This window comes from Ascochyta rabiei, chromosome 22 (assembly GCF_004011695.2).
Source record: "Ascochyta rabiei chromosome 22, complete sequence".
Classification (NCBI taxonomy): domain Eukaryota; kingdom Fungi; phylum Ascomycota; class Dothideomycetes; order Pleosporales; family Didymellaceae; genus Ascochyta; species Ascochyta rabiei.
The window spans coordinates 427,485-443,370 of NC_082426.1; the positions used below are offsets into that span (position 1 = coordinate 427,485).

Below are 15,886 nucleotides of genomic sequence, written 5' to 3' on the forward strand. Positions count from 1 at the left end.
CTACCAAGTCCACCAGTCCACACAACACCGTCTCGTTCCACAGTACCAAGTTCACAGAAGTCGTGCTCGTATGTGTACTGTGTCGCATATCTAAGACTACGTAATGGTCTGACGGATGGTTGAACATGTATTGTTGTCGGTAGGATTAGGTTCAAGACACCATGCCGTCCACCATGCCCAGACCCACAAGTGCGTTGCAAGGACACCAAGCACATCTTGGCCCTTCCTTTCGACCTCTTATGAGGCTTTGATACCGCCAAGCCTACGTGAGAACCGAGCACCCCCAGCACAGTGACTTCATGTGGCTTGAGCATCGTGATCGAATGCTTGTCCATTGCTCAGCAGAGAGCAGTTCATAACCACTGTATATAGTCCAAGTAGATCTCAATCATTACATTCTTGCTGTACCTTTCCCTTTCCAACCCAGCACAACACAGCAACTCTCCAAACAGCACAACGCAGCAAATTTCTCAAACAGCACCGCCTCACAAACTCCACCCGTCTTCCCTCCTCCCCCCTCCATCAGCCCTATTCAACTCCCACCATGGCCGGCTACGGAAACCGCACAGCACCCGACTACACCACCACCACCACCCCAGCCCACCTCGGCGCGCAGCACGCACAGACGCGCCTCGGCGCCCCTTCCACCAGCGCGCCCACGTACGGGGCCGGGTACGGCAACAAGCGCGCCTCGCTGGCCCCTACCACGTCCGCCGAGGACTATGACAAAGCCTCGGATCATGCTGCAGCGGAGAGCGACGATGAGAGAGGAGGGGGAGAAACGCCGCTGCGATTCGATTCCCAGACCACACACGGATCGGCGCCCTACAGCGGTGCGCATACGTACGGCAGCGCGAGCACGGCGGGGGCTGGGTGGGGGAATAAGACGGGGAGTTTTTCGGGGGGTGGTGAGAGGGAAGGTATGTGATTTTTTTACTACTACCACTACTACTACTACTTCTTCTTCTTCTTCTTCTTCTTCTTCTTCTTCTTCTTCTTCTTCTTCTTCTTCTGGGTGAATGTCGATGGGCTGACGCGGTCACAAGATTCGACGCTAGGCAGGGTCATGCATAAGCTGGGCGGGATTGTGCATAGTCCTGCGTTGACGAACAAGGGGCGTGCGGAGAGGGGGGATACCGAGGCGGCTGATGGGCAGGACGCGCAGGCGCCCGTGGCAAACTGAGGCAGAGTAGGGAGGGAGGTCAAGGCGTAGTGGGTTGGGACGGTGGGAAATGCAATGCTTGCTGCCATTCGTTCCTTGTGCTAGTGTAAATGCAACGTCCGTCTATTTCGCCGTCAAACACCCGTGCTGGCTACGCCGGAAAATGCAGGTCGCTCCGGCAGGATTTGGGCTGTGCTTTGCGTGCCCAAGGCTGCTCAATAGATGCCCTGCGTGCGGTACTGGAAGGTGTCGTAACTGAAAGGTGTCTGTTAGTGCGCGATACCTCGAAGCGCCATGCAGGAACTTACAGCCGGGTATAGTAACTCCCCACGCTCTTAGCAATCAGCTCCTCCACGAATCCTTCGGCTTCTTCCTTGCTGAGGTGCAGCATGAGTCTCGCCCTCAGACTGTTGGTCACGCTCGCTGCTCCTGCCGCAAAACACGGCATTTTGCTCTGTTTGCTCATGAGGTCTACCAACATGATCAGCCTCTCCGCCTCCCGCCTGAGCGCCTGAAACGCCTTCTTGCACAGCGTCTTGAACTCGTCAAACGCCGCGCTTGTAACGCCTCCCAGCACGTCCACGTAGTCCTGGGTGAGTTTGAACGGCGCGGCTTCGAAGCCCATGGACCCGGGAGAGTTGGACAGCATGAAGCCGAAGTCGATGTGGATGATGTGACCCATGTTGTCGATCAGGAGATTGCCGTTGTGGCGATCTTTGAGCTGCAAAACGTAGGATATCATGCTGTACGCGGCGAGCGAGCGGGTGAAGCACCCTACCCCCGCCATGTACGGTTCCGAGTCTGGTTCGCCGAACGTCTTGAGCCAGTGGTCTTTGAGCGTAGATATGCGTTTCCGTGGGTTTGTGCCTGCTGCAATGCTGGCCAGGGTCAAGCTGCGTTTCAGAGAGTGAAGGGAGACACCGTTGGTGATGGTTTCGATGAGGCCGCAGGATTCGCCGGTGACGAGAATGCGCATTCGCTTTGTCCAGACGGGGATGTGGGCTTCTTCCCAGATCTTGGTGCAGACTTGGATGAGCTGGCAAGCAAAGGCTTCTTGGCGGAGGTCGTCGCCCGTTTTGACAATGACGGATATGAGGTCCCAATTGGGCATGTAACCATAAGGGGAGGAGCGGCGGATGCGCTCGCGTTTGGCGCTCCATTCTTCGCCAAAGGTGGCAGCGCTGGGATCATCTCGGTCGCCTTTACGGCGCATACCGCCGGTCTTCAGGTCGTTTTCCATGCGTGCTGCACCGGCGCCTGTGTTGGTGGCCACGGCCATGCCCTCTTCGAGATCTTCTGGCTCCGCCAGGATGGCGGCTGGATCTGATTCTGCCATGATGGTGTCGAAGGTAGGCCCCTGGTCGTCTGCCGTGAAGTTCTGCTCCTCCAGAGTTTGCATGCTTGCAATGATCTTCGCCTTGATGGCTGCCACTTCCGTCTTTGGTCGTTTCGATCCGCTTGCCTCCAGTTGTGCGAGCATCTGGGCTGCTGTCCGCATATGCGTAGCGAGCGCTGTGAAGTCGGGCTGGTCGGGCCCTTGGTTCCTGTTCGTCGGGAGGGTTGCTTTTCTTGTCGGAGCAGGACTACTCGACCGGCTGAGCTCCATGTCAGAGGTCCGTGGGGTGGACAAGGTCGCCATGGAAGACAACGTGTTCGCCCCGCTCGAAGACCTGGGCGCTGTTGCTTTGGCGATGCCGGCGGCCGATGACAAGGCAGCTCTTGCTAATCCAGAAGCGATGTCGTCATCGTCAATGTCCTTGATCAGCGCGGTGCTGCCCAGGTCGCCGTTGGCCGGCTCGAAGACGCTATCTGATCCATTCGGCGGTGTCCTGTCCAGCGCCAAACGCTCTGCGTTTGTGATATCGAACAGACGCCTTCTCGACGTGCCCTTTTCCAGCATGAGTTTTTCCAACAGCTGCATGTTCTGCTCCGAGTCCGGGTCAAAGTCAAAGTCCTCCTTCAGGACCTCCACCATCAGCAGGTAGGGGACCTTCTCCGCGCTGTTGAGGCTCGTGGCTTCGGCAGGGTTGATGCGCACGATTCGGTGATGTTGGCTCTGGGACGGGATCCCATCCTTCAGGGTGGGCGGAGAGAGCAGCGGGATGTCGACTTCGGCCGGCAAGTCCTGTGCAATCAGCGCAAGTTCGGCGCGTAGGGCGCTCAGACGTGCTGGCTTGGGCACGACGACCAGACGACTGGAGATGTCTTCGAGCGCACTCAGAAACTGGGTCTCGTTGCGGAAGTAGTTGGACCTCAGCAGCCGGACCTTTTGCGTGCGGGAGAGGGCTGTCGGGGTGAGCGGTCTGGGCTGGTGGGCGGCGTGCTTGCGAGCCGGGTGGTGGTCAGGCCGGGGCGCCAGGCCGGCGGTAGCGGGCGGTGTGGGCAGCGGGGAGGCGCTGGCGTTGCGGAAGTCGGGCAGGGAGGAGGAGCTGAGGCGGGCATCGGCGTCGAGGTGCAGCAGCGAGGGTCGATGCTGGGCCGAGAAGCCGCGGGCAGCGTGGGGCGGCCGAGCAGCGTGGCGTCGCAGGTCCTTGGGGTCGCGGGGCTCCCTCGGGCGCGGCGCGGGCGCGGGCACGTGGGCGTGGGCGTGGGCGTGGGGCTTGGTGGTGCGGCCGTCCTCGGGGTCAGAGTGGCCCTGTCCGGGGCGTCGGTGGCGTGGGCGCGGCGAGCCGGCGGCGACGGTGTTGCTCCTCCCGACCTTGCCGGTCTGGACGTTGTCCGAGATCATGTCGTCGACGGGGCGGGGCTTGCGGGCCTGGGCGATGGCCAGCGGGCCGGCGTGGGCGGGCAGGAAGGGGGCGGCGATGCTGGCGAGCACCAGGCTGGACAGGACGGTGACGGGCAGGATGTTCTCCTTGATCTTCTCGCGGCGCTGGGGCTCGGCGGAGCCAAAGACGATGCGCTGGACGCGGTTGTAGATGCGGCGACATGTCTTGAACGCGATCGAGGTCGGGGCGTAGGCGAGGTCGTGGAGGTAGGTCTGGAACAGCCAGAAGGTCTGCGGCGGGAGTGGGATTTAGCGACGGCGCCGTGTGAGGGGGTGAGGGGTGAAGGGTGAAGGGTGAGGGGTGAAGGGTGAGGGGTGAAGGGTGAGGGGTGAAGGGTGAGGGGTGAAGGGTGAGGGGTGAAGGGTGAGGGGTGAAGGGTGAGGGGTGAAGGGTGAAGGGTGAGGGGTGAAGGGTGAAGGGTGAAGGGTGAAGGATCAAGGGTCAAGGGTGAGGGTGAAGGGTGAAGGATCAAGGGTCAAGGGTGAGGGTGAAGGGTGAAGGATCAAGGGTCAAGGGTGAAGCAGGCAGGGAGACGGGGGGTCCCACCAGGAGCGCGCCGTTGACCGACTCCTCACACAGGTCGATGATGAACTCCTCGAGCGCCATCGACTCGTTGTCGATGCTGATGAGCAGGTGGCATAGCCTGTGCGTCGCCGACGTGGTAAGCTGCTGCTGCGGCGGGGGCATGGACGCGCATGCGCCGGGCGTGCGCTGGTGACGGGGACATACTGCGGGAGGAAGAACTCGAGCTCTTCGTAGGCAAAGGTGCGCAGCTTGGAGCAGAGCACGTAGTGGATTCCGACATGGTCTGCATACCGACTGGAGGGGGGATGTCAGTATACAGTACAGCACAGTACAGTACAGCACGCAGCACGCAGCACGCAGCACGCAGCACGCAGCACGCAGCACGCAGCACACGGCCCAAGAGCCACACTCACGCCAGGTAGGCCACGGCCAGCGAGGGGTCGGTGTTGAAGTGGTCCGACTCGAGGAAGCGCTCAAGCAGATTCCAACTCATCTGGGACGGTTCATTGGGAGGGCGCGGGCAAGCGATCGGGCAGGCAGGCGGGCAAAGAGGCGGGCGGGCGGGCAGACACACAGGCGGGCAGGCAGGCGGGCAGGCAGGTGGGCGGGCAGACAGGCGGGCAGACAGGCGCGCAGGCGGGCAAGGCAGACAGACAGGCGGGCGGGCAGTAGACAACGGAAAAGGGAGCGCTCGACGGGCGAGGATGCGAAGATGCCGTGGCATCAAAGGGACCGGCCGCCCGCCCGCCGACAGGGTTCAGGGCGCGCGCGAGATTAGCCGCACCCCGTCACAGACGCCGCCCCACGCCGAGCAGCCACAAGGCGAGTCTGCGCCAGTCCCTGTGTGTGTGCAGCTGTGGCCACCTGCCACCGACCACCGTGCCATCGACGTGCGACGTAAAAGTGCCCTCTTGCATCAAATGCTTCTGCTCATTACCAGCCTCTCCCTCCTACTGCCTACCGCTCTGCCGACAACAAAATAGCCAGCCCACCGATGCTCAAACACCTTGCATGCATGCGCCACCAAACGCCCTCGGAGAAGAGGGAAGGAAGAAAGAAAGGAAAAAGAAGAAAACGAAAACGAAGACGAAAGAGAGAAAGGAACCCCCCAAGCCATCAACGCCGTCTTACAAGCTTGTGTACTGTACAGAAGAAAGCCATGTACATGGAACGAACGGTAGACGCGCCTCTAGTCTGCCGCGTTCAGGTCGACGAATATGTTAATCGCTGCCACAACCACCTCGGCGAAGATGAGAATGATGACAATCCATTCCAGCAGTTCACCCTGTTCGTAGTTAGCTCCACGCTTCCACACCTCCACTCGCCAAACATACATGGGTAGCGGTAAGCTGGTCCTTGAGCACAGCCAGCAGATCCCCAATCACATTCAGTCGCTCCGTGAGCAGCCCCACGCGCTGGTCCATCTCCAGGTAGCTTCTCACCGCCTGATACACGGGATCCAGCTGCGGCTCCGCCCACATGAGCTCCGGCGCATCCAGCACAGACCCCTGCAGGTGGATGCTGATGCGCAGGATGAACAGCTCGCCAATCTGCATGTTGATCTGCTTCTTGTTCAGGTTGATCTTGCCAGAGCTCGCTATCTGCGCCGGAATGTCCTTGGTCTCGTCAATCGTGCTGTCCACGAGGTCCTCAAACAGACTGGTCTTGACGCTCTGCGACAGCCCGTGCGAGATGGCCAGCTTGATCATGTAGTTCTTCTTGTCGCGGAGCGAGATGAAGTCGTTGTAGATGCGCGCCTGGTACTCGCGCGTGTAGTAGAAGTTGAACTCCTCCGTTTCCACTTCGTCCTTCCCAAGCTTGTCCACTTCAAACTTGGCAATCTCCTTGAGGAACCGCTTTTCCTCCCCGAGAGACATGCCCCACAGCACCACCGTACCGTACTCGAAGAGGAACACTTCGGGCGTGTGCACCTGCGTGTCAAAGTCGGGCGCGTCTGTTGCTGGGTCCGAGTCGGCGTGGGTGAGAGACGGTCGTCGAGGCCCGTCGGAGCTTTCTCCATTCCCTATACCGCCGGCGTCCCCTTCGTCGTGCATGTCGATGAGATCTTCTCGTCGCCTCTCGTTCTGGTGCTCGACCTCGATGGCGCTGTCCGAAAACCGCCTCGGTCTCACACTGGGAGCGCCGTCGAGTGCTGCCGTGCTGTGTACGTCCTCGGGTCCCTTGGCGCCGTAGTTGTACGGCGAGTATATGCACTCGTCAAAGCGCTTTGGCAACGCGCCCCTGATCTTCTGCTTGCCCTTCAGAAACCGCATCAGGTCGTCTAGCTTGTACGAGGCCGCTGTGCAGTACGCTGTCACGCGCGGCAACCGGTCTCGGTCTGCTTTGCCCAGCCGCGCTGCGTCTCTTCTCGCGGTGGGGTCCTTGATCCTTGTATACTGTACGTATACGTCGCGGCCGCTCTCTTCGTCTTCCTCATCGTCACCTTGGGCTGGGTCCGGCAAGAGCTTCAACTTTTGCGCGGTCCGCGTCGTTCGCTGAGGGCCAATCTTTCCCGCTGGACCTGGCGGGATTCTCGCAGGCGCGCCTGAGCTGTTTCTCCTCCGCAGCTTGCTGTTCAGGCCTGCGAGCATGGGCTGTCCACCGTGGCTTGTCGGTTGTCTGGATGACGATGCACCCTGCGACCCGGACCGGCCCAGCTGAGCAGCATCGCTCGAAGACGAGACAGTTGTGTTGAACGTGACGGTGCGCTGCGGTTTTGCGGGTGCTGTCTTGGTGCCGCCCGATAGGGACGACATCAGCGGCGTGCTTTCGGTCGAGCTCGACGCCATTGTGGTCTGTGGGTTGGGGATTTCGACAAGGTCACAATCAGTCGGTGGTGTCCTGGAGATTGCGCACAAGATTGGTTGTGGAGCAGGGCGATGACGGCGTTCATGGACCTGCCATGGGTGTGAGGATGGACGAGTGAAGTGGCAGCGCCTTCAAAGCTGTGCCTGCTCGCCAAAACTGACAAGATGACGTTCCTTCCCAAGCTTGAGGCCCCTGCTAGCCCCACGTGCTAACTCTCGCACAAGGCACTTTGTTCTCGAGTGATGTTCGGTACAGAGAAGAATGGCTCTCAATCGATGCAGCATTCGAGTGATGGTCAGTACAGAGAAAAACTGCCCTTGGTCAACACCGTATTTAAGTAACAACGTTAGTTGGTGGTTAAGAAAAATAGCCCTTGATGAACGCAGCGTTGAAGTGATGGATACTATAGAGATGACTGGCTCTCAATCGACGCAGCATTCGTAAGAGCAAGACTCGTGTTCTACTGCTATGTGATGCTCGACCCCTCTGCACGAACAAGGGCATCCATGGGAACAAGAGTGGGAATGACAAGTGACATGTGATACAAGGAATTAACAATTGGGTATAGCGAAGCCTAAAAGCAATCTGGTCGTACAACAACTCCAAACTTTTCACAGCTCAGTCGCCTCCTCCTCCTCCTCCTCTTCCTCCTGGTCATCTGCCTCCGTCTCCGCCTTGTCGACCATGTCCCACCCATGCTCCAGAAGCTCCGTTGGCTGTGCATCTTGCTTCTTCGCCGTCGCCAGGCCCACTTCGCCAAGCATGAAGCGGCCAAGGTACAAGACTGCATCGAGCATCTCCTCTCCCGTCGGTGCAATGTTCTCTTTGGGCAAGAGGAAGCCGTAGCTGCCTGTGTCGCGCAGCTTGATCTGGTACGAGTACTTGACCTTGAGCTCGTGATAGAACCAGTCGAGCGCGCTTCCTCCACTCGACTCGATGCGCGGTAGGACCGATGGTTGCTTCTTGTCGCTCGACCACATGACGTTGCCTTCGCAGGCGGACGTGACCTTGTACGCATGTCCTCTGCGTGATATGCGGATGGCCTTGGCCAGGCCGACAGCCAGCTCCTCGAGGTCTTCGAGCGCCGGGGGCTCTTCTGTGCACGAGTACGAGTAGGGGTACAAGATCTGCTGTGAGTAGGAATGCAAGTCCAAGAAGCCAACAAAATGCACGTTGTTGTGTTCGGTCTCGTTCTTGGCCCACTCGGCAAAGCGCTGAGCTTCCAGGCCCTCAAAGGGTTCGCTGCCTGCATAGGATTCACTGCAGGGGTTGGTGCGCACCGTGTCGCCGTCCCACTTGTAGGCGTAGCTGCGGTCCAGGTCCACACCACTGCAGAAGCGCAGACTTGTTGGCTGACGGTTCTTCCTCCACAGACGGTCCGATTCCCAGGAGTAGACGTAGCCGTCGGGGTTCAGGGTGGGGACAAGCACAAAGTCAAACTGCTCGAGCAGGCGTGTGATCTCGCGGTCCTTGCCGTAGGCGTTGATCAGGTTCCAGGCCACGTAGTTGACGGTGCTGGTGGAGATCCACTCGCGTGCATGGGAGCCGCCGGTGATGAGCACGGTCTTGCGGGGGCCCGAGGGCTGGTCGTTGTTGGTCGGGTGCACGCCTACGCGCAGGGCGGGGATGTCGCGGCCTTGGTAGGTTGTACCCACGACAATGCGGCGCACGTGGGTGGTGAACATGGAGGCCATGAGCTTCATCCACGGATTGATGACGGACAATGGCTGGTAGTCCTGCAGGAACGGGTGGCCTTTGGTTTTGTGGGGGGCGTAGGCGTGGTCGTCCTGGTGGGACAGGGTGGCGGACGAGGAAGGGTACGAGTCGAAGATGGCCTGTGCCAGGTCGAGGTCCTGCATGAGAGGCTGGTGTGACTGCTTCAGCGAGGGCGGGAGGAGGCCCAGCAGCGAAGGCACCTGGATCGAGTTAGATTTGCGGGGGAGAAGGCGGCGGGCGTGGGAAGACAGACGACATGCTTTGCTACCCTGATGTCTGCCCAGTCCTCATTGAACTCCCACACGTCGAGGAACAGGACGTCGGATGCCTCGGCCAGGGCCTTTGCCTCGTCTGCCGTGTGCATGGTGAAGCGGAGGACCACATCGTCGCCGTAGCGAGCGACAAAGGGCTCTGTTGCTGGCTGAGGGGTGCTGCCGGCGCCCTCTCGGCGGCTGGTGTGGTGGACGGGCAGACTCCCTATCTTCCTGAGGATGGCGTCGGACAGCCTGCGCCAGGTGGGCGGCGTGCGGTTGGGGCTCGCGTCCTGCGCCGGGCGTCGGTGGTCGTGGTAGGCCGGTTGTTGCGGGGCTGCTGAGACCAGCGGCGCGAGCAGCAGCAGGCCGAGGGCGGCGAGGGGGCCCTGGCGCATTGCGTGGGTGGTGGGTGGTGGATGGGGTGTTGTGTGTTTGTGTGCCTGGTCGGACGGACCATGGGAACGTAGGGTGGGGTCGTGGACCTGCAGCGCCAGGAGCTGGGGTCGCGTGCACAGCCACCAGTCATTGTGCAATGACAAGACAATCACCTTTTACAAGGAGAGCTTTCTTCCTATATAGGTCGGTAGTATCCATCTACGTGGATACAGAGTATAGAGGGCTTCGAGGAGGAGGATAGCATGACGTGTTTATTAAAGGAGGAGAGCATAACGTGTTTCAAGAGGATATAGAGTATAGAGGGCTTCAAGGAGGATGAGAGCATGACGTGTTTGTCAAAGGAGGAGAGCATGACGTGTTTGTCAAAGGAGGAGAGCATAACGTGTTTAAAGAGGATATAGAGTATAGGGTACCTGATAGAGGATATCAAGTAATGCTAAAGAGGATATAGAGCCGTTGTCACTTCCTCTCACAACCACCCTCTCTCGTTACAGAGTACACCCACTACCATGCTCCAGCGGCATTTTCTTAGATGGTACTTGGTACTGCTGGATTTCTTTAGCGTACCTGTTGGTGCTCGGCAGCTTTTACAAACATGGCTGGAGTCGTGTAGTGTCTCTTCAGGTTGCAGGTCATGTGCAGACTGGCATTGAGTACCTCGTCCTGTTTGATCGAGACCTGCCTGTGCTGAGGCATGGTTGTGGCTGTGGTTACTGTTGTATTCGTGGTTGTAGTCGTGGTTGTCGTGTGGAGGTGTCGGCGGCGCTAGAAGCAGCAGCAGGCTTCCAGGCCACCTCCACACGAGAGGGACAGGAGGGAGGACGGCCGAGAGCCGGCACGGGCTGACGTTGTACCTGGGCCAGCCGAGTGCATTGCATGGCATGGCTGCATGGACGACTGTGTGCATGTCCAACACACAAGCCTGCTTTCCTCCCTCGCCGCCCCCTCCACGACGTCTCTCCGTTCCCATCGCCGTATCTCTCCCCCTCTCCCTCTCTCTCTCTCTCTGTGTGTGTGTGCGTGCGTGTGTGTGTGTCTCTCTCTCTCTGTCTTGGTCCACGCGGCGCTCGCATCCTCCACCGGACCCCTCAGCCTTACCATCGTTCGTCTCCCGGATACCCGCGTCACGCCTTACCTCACGCCTTACCTCACGCCTTACCTCACGCCTTACCTCACGCCTTACCTCACGCCTTACCTCACGCCTCACCTCACGCCTCACCTCACGCCTTACACCGCCCGCCCCATCTCGCCTAGCCTCCTCTGCTGCTGCTGCCGTACCTGTGCCATGTGCTGCGCTGTGCCTTTGCCCGCGCATACATGAGCTGTAGCCCCCGGCGCGCAGCAGAATGCGTCTCCGGCCCGGACGCAGCGAGCACGACCTGAAGAGGAGATCCACGCTCGATCCAGCTGGTCTTTTCAGGCGCGGCGACCGAGCCCGCAACCACGATAGCCCATCCACCGATCGTCTGGCCGTCTCGGAAGACGGTGGCCGCCCTGCGTCGAGCGAGGTTGCGCGGCCCTCGATCTCGCGCGACTCGCACAACGCCAACGATGCCCACGACGCCCACGACGCCCACGACGCCCACGACGCCCACGACGCCTACGACGCCCACGACGCCCACGACGCCCACGATGCCCACGATAGCCCACCCGCCCAGCCACGGCCCTCGAACCCGCGCCGCTTCTCCATGCTGAGGTTCCGCCACGCCTCCGATTCGCAGCTATCGACGACAGCCAGGGAGCATGCTGAAAAGGCGCCTCCGGTGCCGCCGGTGCCGCCGGTGCCTGCCAGCGCCGCAGAACGCAGCAACGAGCGTAGGTGAAGGGCGCCTGCGAGAACCCGTGCCAACCACTGACGTGCCGTGTCCCAGAATCGCCGCCTGCTATCATCACCACCCCCCCAACCTTCATGGACCCCGAAGACGACCCGCGACCCGCCCACGCCCACGACCTCGAGCATGACCTCGACCACGACCAGCCAGCTGCCGCCAAGAAGCGCAGCCGTCTGCAGCACTTCACCCTGCGTCGCCGCTCCTTCGACCCCGCGAGCGTCGACAGGCCCGGCGGCCTCCTGCGCAAGTCCATGGACAAGAAGCGCCCCCTGGCCCTCGGCTCCTGGAAGAGCAGGCACAACCTGCTCGACGACGGCAACGTGGCTCAAGCTCCAGCTACAGCCCCAGCTACAGCTCCGCCCCCAGACGCCGATCCAGAGCCAGAGCCAGACCGCTTCTCCGCGAGCCCGCAGCGGCCCGACGAACGTTCCGAGGCCCGCGACTTCGCTGAAAGCACCACCGCCCTGCTGCCCCCCGCCCACCGCGCCTCCGAGTCATCGCGCTCCGACGGCAGCTCGACCGGCCATGTTTCGTTCGAAACAAGCACCCGGCCCCCGCACCCCCAGCGTGCGGGCTCCACGCGCTTTGGCTTCAGCCGGCGCAAGCAGCGCGCCTCTCTGTTCCCCCTGCCCATGAAGATCGAGCCGCCCCAGTTCCCAGACACGGCGCCCGCAACACCGCGCGCCTCCATGGGCGGCCCCAGCTCCGCCTCTCCCGGCTCTCCCACCGGCAGTCCCCCCTTGACCGCGCGCCGCTACACAGAAGGCGCAGGTGGCACCCACACGCCGCCGCTGCCTTCCGCCTCGCAGGTCGCCCTGGCTGCCACTTCGCTGAACCTGGCCTCCCCGGGCGCCGCCTCGCTCTTCCGCAACGACTCGTCCAGATCCGCTCGCTCGGCTCGTTCGTCCCCTCAGCCGCCCAAGCGCATGGGGCTACGCGCCCGCTCGTCCACCATGGGCTCCCTGGGCGGCATGTCCGACGACAATCCGTCTTCCACTCCGCCCAATGGATTCAGCGGGAGGACCTCGACCTCCATCACCGCGGGACGCAGCAGCTTCAGCAACCTGTTCAGCCTGGGACGCTTTCGTCAGAACGACCTGCACCCATCCAGGCATGGCTCGCCCGCCCACGGGTACACAGGCACCTCCGGCTCCTCGCACCAGAACTCGCTCAGCATCAGTAGGGAGACGCTGGCCATGCCCGAGCGCGAGGAAGGCGAGACGCCCGGTCGTTATCTCGAGAGAATCGAAGCCAACAACGTCGACAAGAGTGTCATTGCCAGCTATCTGTCCAAGACAGACGATGCCTTCCTGCTCTCCGTCCTGCGAAGTTACATGCGCAGATTTGCTTTCTTTGGCGATCCCATCGACATGGCTGTTCGCAAGTTGCTCATGCAGGTCGAGCTGCCCAAGGAAACCCAGCAGATCGACAGGGTCCTGCAGGGCTTCGCCGACCGCTACCACGAATGCAACCCTGGCATCTACATCAACACAGGTAAGTTGCGTCTTGCTGGCATCAACCTGACTTACGCACTAACGAACCCCCAGACAAGGCCTACTTCATATCCTTCTCCATCATCATCCTCCACACCGATTTCTTCAACAAGAACAATAAACGCAAGATGCAAAGGCACGACTACATCAAAAACTCGTCGTGCGAGGGTGTTTCTGATGACGTTCTTGGGTGCATCTACGATAACGTCGTATACACACCGTTCATTCACATCGAGGACGAAGTCGATCTCAAGAACATCTCGTCGAAGAAGAGCAGGAGAACGGCAGTGCTCAAGGGCCCCAACGATCCTGCCCGTAAGGTCAAAAAGGAGCCCATCGACCCCTACACATTAATCTTCGAAGGCAAACTGGACGTCCTCCGGCCCACCATCAAGGACGTGATGAACCTGGACGATCCCTACAACTATCTCGGTACCGCTGCGACGCTTGACACGAAGAACATCTACAAGTCTTTTACCAGGTACGGTGTCATTCAAATCGTCTCGTCACGCTCCAGGCCAGAAGCCTTCATGTCAGAAGCCGCCCAGGAGAACCCTCTCGGGACGTCAGTCGGCATTGTCGAGATGCCCGTGACCAAAGTCGGGATACTGTGGAGGAAGGATCCAAAACGCAAGAAAGCACGGTCTCCGTGGCAGGAGTGGGGTGCAGTGCTCACTCGTTCAGGTCTTTCGCTGTTCCGTAACAGCAGCTGGGCTAAGAATTTGATGAGCCAACATGAACAGCACCTCAAGCACGGTGAAGCGGGCCCTGCGGTCTTTTCGCCAGCGCTGCAAGAGTTCAAACAGGATCACATGATACCCATGGACGGTGCTGTCGCTTTGGTCGACAACACATACAAGAGGCACAAGAACGCTTTTTCCATGTGCTCCAAGATCGGCGAGGAGACATTCTTGGCTGACAGCGAACAAGACCTAAACGACTGGCTAGGCGTCCTCAACTACACTGCCGCCTTTGAGACGTTAGGCGTTCGTTCCAGAGGTATGGTTGGTGGACTCTATGAAGGTCAGAAGAACCGTGGGATCAGACGTCTGGACTCGTCTCAGTCTGGCAAGTCTATTCCTACTGCGACTGGCGACGTACTGGTTCAGAGCGGCAAGATCGACACCCACTTCGCACAACAAGTGGTGACGGCACGAAGAGACATGATGCAAGCCCGGATCTCTGACTCGGAGGACAAACTAGCCGATGCCATCAGGGAGCTGGAGGCCCGCCTCCGTGATGCGAGACACCTTCAGATTCTAGCGCCCATCCAACCGAAAACCCGAGAGCTGGTGATACATGCAGCAGGTCGTCTATCGGCAAAACTCAAGTGGTCTCGCATCGAGATATGGCGGATGAAATGCCACCGCGACATCCTAGCACACGAGCTGGAGGATGAGAGACAGAGTGCTACCGAGACACAAGCGCGGAACGATCGGATAGCAGAATCCTCGCAAGCACCGCCTGCGCAGAACTCGCCTGCCTCCACTAGCAAAACGTCCAAAATCAGCGGTCTTGCACGCTTAGCGTCAAAGACGAGCTCACTCACGAGCAGTCATAAACCGCCACAGTCTTCCGAAGGATTTACCGCTCGTCCAACTACGAAATCTTCTGGGAACACAGAAATGGACGAGAGCGTGTTCAAAACGCCTCCCGAGATGCCACGCCAGACAAGTCTCACGTTTCCTTCAGGCTCCTACAGTGTGCCGCCCATCTCATTCAGCCCACCCGCATCAGACCGCCGAAGCTCGATAGCCAGCTCTTCGGTGCAATCTCCCAGGATGTACCCTGCTGATAAACGACCCTCTGTATCCACTTTCGACGATGGCACGGTGGGTTCAGATGATGACTCTGACGATGACGTTAGATATGCCACACCTCCCCTCATCGAGACAGATGCGATCCAGCCCAAAACACCAGACCCAGCCACAGACGGGGCTGTCGAATCGGACGCAGAGCAGAGCCTTGCAGCTCACGCAGGTTCTCCTGTATCGCGCACGAAGCACAGGCGAAGCTTGCATCGTACGCTCCGAGACTCGCATGGCAGTTCATCGCACCGTCGCAGCCACAAAGGCCGAGACTCAGCCTCGACCATTACCAGCGACGGCACCTCGGAGAGCGAAGGTCTAGCCCGTAGCAAGGGTAGCTTCACTGTACACGGCAAGAAGGCTTCTGTCATTCAGTTTGGATCTGATTGGCACAACACTACAGCTGAAGAGAGGCTGAAGACTAAGAAGCAGCTGCAAGAGGCTCAGGAACTAGCTTCTGCTGATGAGCGAGATGGCAGCGTCAGTGATGGAACCGTTGTCAGTCCTGGGTCCGAAAAGAACGACGACACACCTCGCCGCAAAATGTCCTCGGAGCAGGTCAAGCAGCGTCTTGTTTCCTCTCAGACCATCACTCCCGACAATTTCCATCAATCCCTCGAGTATCAGGATGCCGCCTCAAATGGGAGTTCTGAGTTGAGCGATGTTGCCGAGGAGAGAACAAGCAAAGACGGCGAACCGATTGAGACGGCCATCACTGAGCCTGCCGCAATCGAGCCAGCGTCTACCACAGCATCGTCTATGGACTATATCAAACAACTGACGGCACATAACCAAGTCCTCGCCATCGAAGGAAACAAAGAGCAGGTCAACTCCACCCCTTGAGAATACCAAAACCTACAACATCGTACTCGCGACATACCCTTTTTATTTGTGTTTGACATATTTGGATCTTGAAAAGTGGATTCCCCAATTTCCTTTACGTCTTAATTCGACTGCATAGCAAGCAAAAGCGAATCATCTCATCTACATTGTCACTTTTATCGGCAACAGCGCATACAGCACGGCGTGGGAGGGCAGCTCTTCACGGCAGGCCGCTTTTCTTATCTCTTTGGTCTCTCCCAGCACTGCGACATGTATCTATAGACGGTGGCGTTCAGTCGAAC

At 59.6% G+C, this 15,886-nt stretch overlaps 7 protein-coding genes across 8 annotated transcripts, besides 15 other annotated features; 2 read left to right on the forward strand and 5 right to left on the reverse strand.

Annotated features, from left to right (window-relative positions):
* The first annotated feature begins 492 nt into the window (after positions 1–492).
* Positions 493–530: a tandem repeat.
* A 14-nt stretch (positions 531–544) lies between these two features.
* Positions 545–928, forward strand: EKO05_0011357 (uncharacterized protein; the record flags this gene model as incomplete). The annotated part of the gene is made up of 1 exon (XM_038947540.1): positions 545–928. The coding sequence occupies one exon, from the start codon at positions 545–547 to the stop codon at positions 926–928; it is 384 nt and encodes a 127-aa protein (XP_038792547.1).
* Positions 561–605: a tandem repeat.
* Positions 929–934: 6 nt separating the features above from the next.
* Positions 935–957: a tandem repeat.
* On the reverse strand, positions 955–1,251 carry EKO05_0011358 (uncharacterized protein; the record flags this gene model as incomplete). Its single annotated transcript, XM_038947541.1, has 1 exon — positions 955–1,251. One exon carries the CDS (start codon positions 1,249–1,251, stop codon positions 955–957), a length of 297 nt encoding a protein of 98 aa, XP_038792548.1.
* Positions 958–1,013: a tandem repeat.
* A 126-nt stretch (positions 1,252–1,377) lies between the features above and the next one.
* EKO05_0011359 (1-phosphatidylinositol 4-kinase) lies at positions 1,378–4,948 on the reverse strand (the record flags this gene model as incomplete). The annotated part of the gene is made up of 5 exons (XM_038944425.1): positions 1,378–1,417; positions 1,471–4,160; positions 4,477–4,573; positions 4,660–4,749; positions 4,869–4,948. 5 exons carry the CDS (start codon positions 4,946–4,948, stop codon positions 1,378–1,380), a joined length of 2,997 nt encoding a protein of 998 aa, XP_038792549.1.
* Positions 4,201–4,451: a tandem repeat.
* Positions 4,792–4,846: a tandem repeat.
* A 38-nt stretch (positions 4,949–4,986) lies between the features above and the next one.
* Positions 4,987–5,124: a tandem repeat.
* A 520-nt stretch (positions 5,125–5,644) lies between these two features.
* EKO05_0011360 (sporulation protein rmd1) lies at positions 5,645–7,244 on the reverse strand (the record flags this gene model as incomplete). The annotated part of the gene is made up of 2 exons (XM_038944467.1): positions 5,645–5,740; positions 5,790–7,244. 2 exons carry the CDS (start codon positions 7,242–7,244, stop codon positions 5,645–5,647), a joined length of 1,551 nt encoding a protein of 516 aa, XP_038792550.1.
* Positions 7,245–7,874: 630 nt separating this feature from the next.
* EKO05_0011361 (Putative metallocarboxypeptidase ecm14) lies at positions 7,875–9,628 on the reverse strand (the record flags this gene model as incomplete). The annotated part of the gene is made up of 2 exons (XM_038944493.1): positions 7,875–9,179; positions 9,233–9,628. The coding sequence occupies 2 exons, from the start codon at positions 9,626–9,628 to the stop codon at positions 7,875–7,877; spliced, it is 1,701 nt and encodes a 566-aa protein (XP_038792551.1).
* Positions 7,889–7,939: a tandem repeat.
* A 460-nt stretch (positions 9,629–10,088) lies between the features above and the next one.
* EKO05_0011362 (uncharacterized protein) lies at positions 10,089–10,325 on the reverse strand (the record flags this gene model as incomplete). 2 transcript variants are annotated; one of them, XM_059637976.1, is made up of 2 exons in its annotated part: positions 10,089–10,133; positions 10,197–10,325. In XM_059637976.1, 2 exons carry the CDS (start codon positions 10,323–10,325, stop codon positions 10,089–10,091), a joined length of 174 nt encoding a protein of 57 aa, XP_059493959.1. The 2 variants fall into 2 exon arrangements, with proteins under 2 accessions (XP_059493959.1, XP_059493958.1); XM_059637975.1 differs by having other exon boundaries at positions 10,089–10,141.
* Positions 10,325–10,380: a tandem repeat.
* Positions 10,381–10,498: 118 nt separating this feature from the next.
* Positions 10,499–10,522: a tandem repeat.
* A 63-nt stretch (positions 10,523–10,585) lies between these two features.
* Positions 10,586–10,681: a tandem repeat.
* Positions 10,682–10,895: 214 nt separating this feature from the next.
* Positions 10,896–10,937: a tandem repeat.
* A 38-nt stretch (positions 10,938–10,975) lies between these two features.
* On the forward strand, positions 10,976–15,605 carry EKO05_0011363 (uncharacterized protein; the record flags this gene model as incomplete). The annotated part of the gene is made up of 3 exons (XM_038944408.1): positions 10,976–11,444; positions 11,501–12,955; positions 13,009–15,605. 3 exons carry the CDS (start codon positions 10,976–10,978, stop codon positions 15,603–15,605), a joined length of 4,521 nt encoding a protein of 1,506 aa, XP_038792552.1.
* Positions 11,172–11,271: a tandem repeat.
* Positions 11,542–11,606: a tandem repeat.
* Positions 11,785–11,851: a tandem repeat.
* Positions 15,606–15,886: the final 281 nt, after the last annotated feature.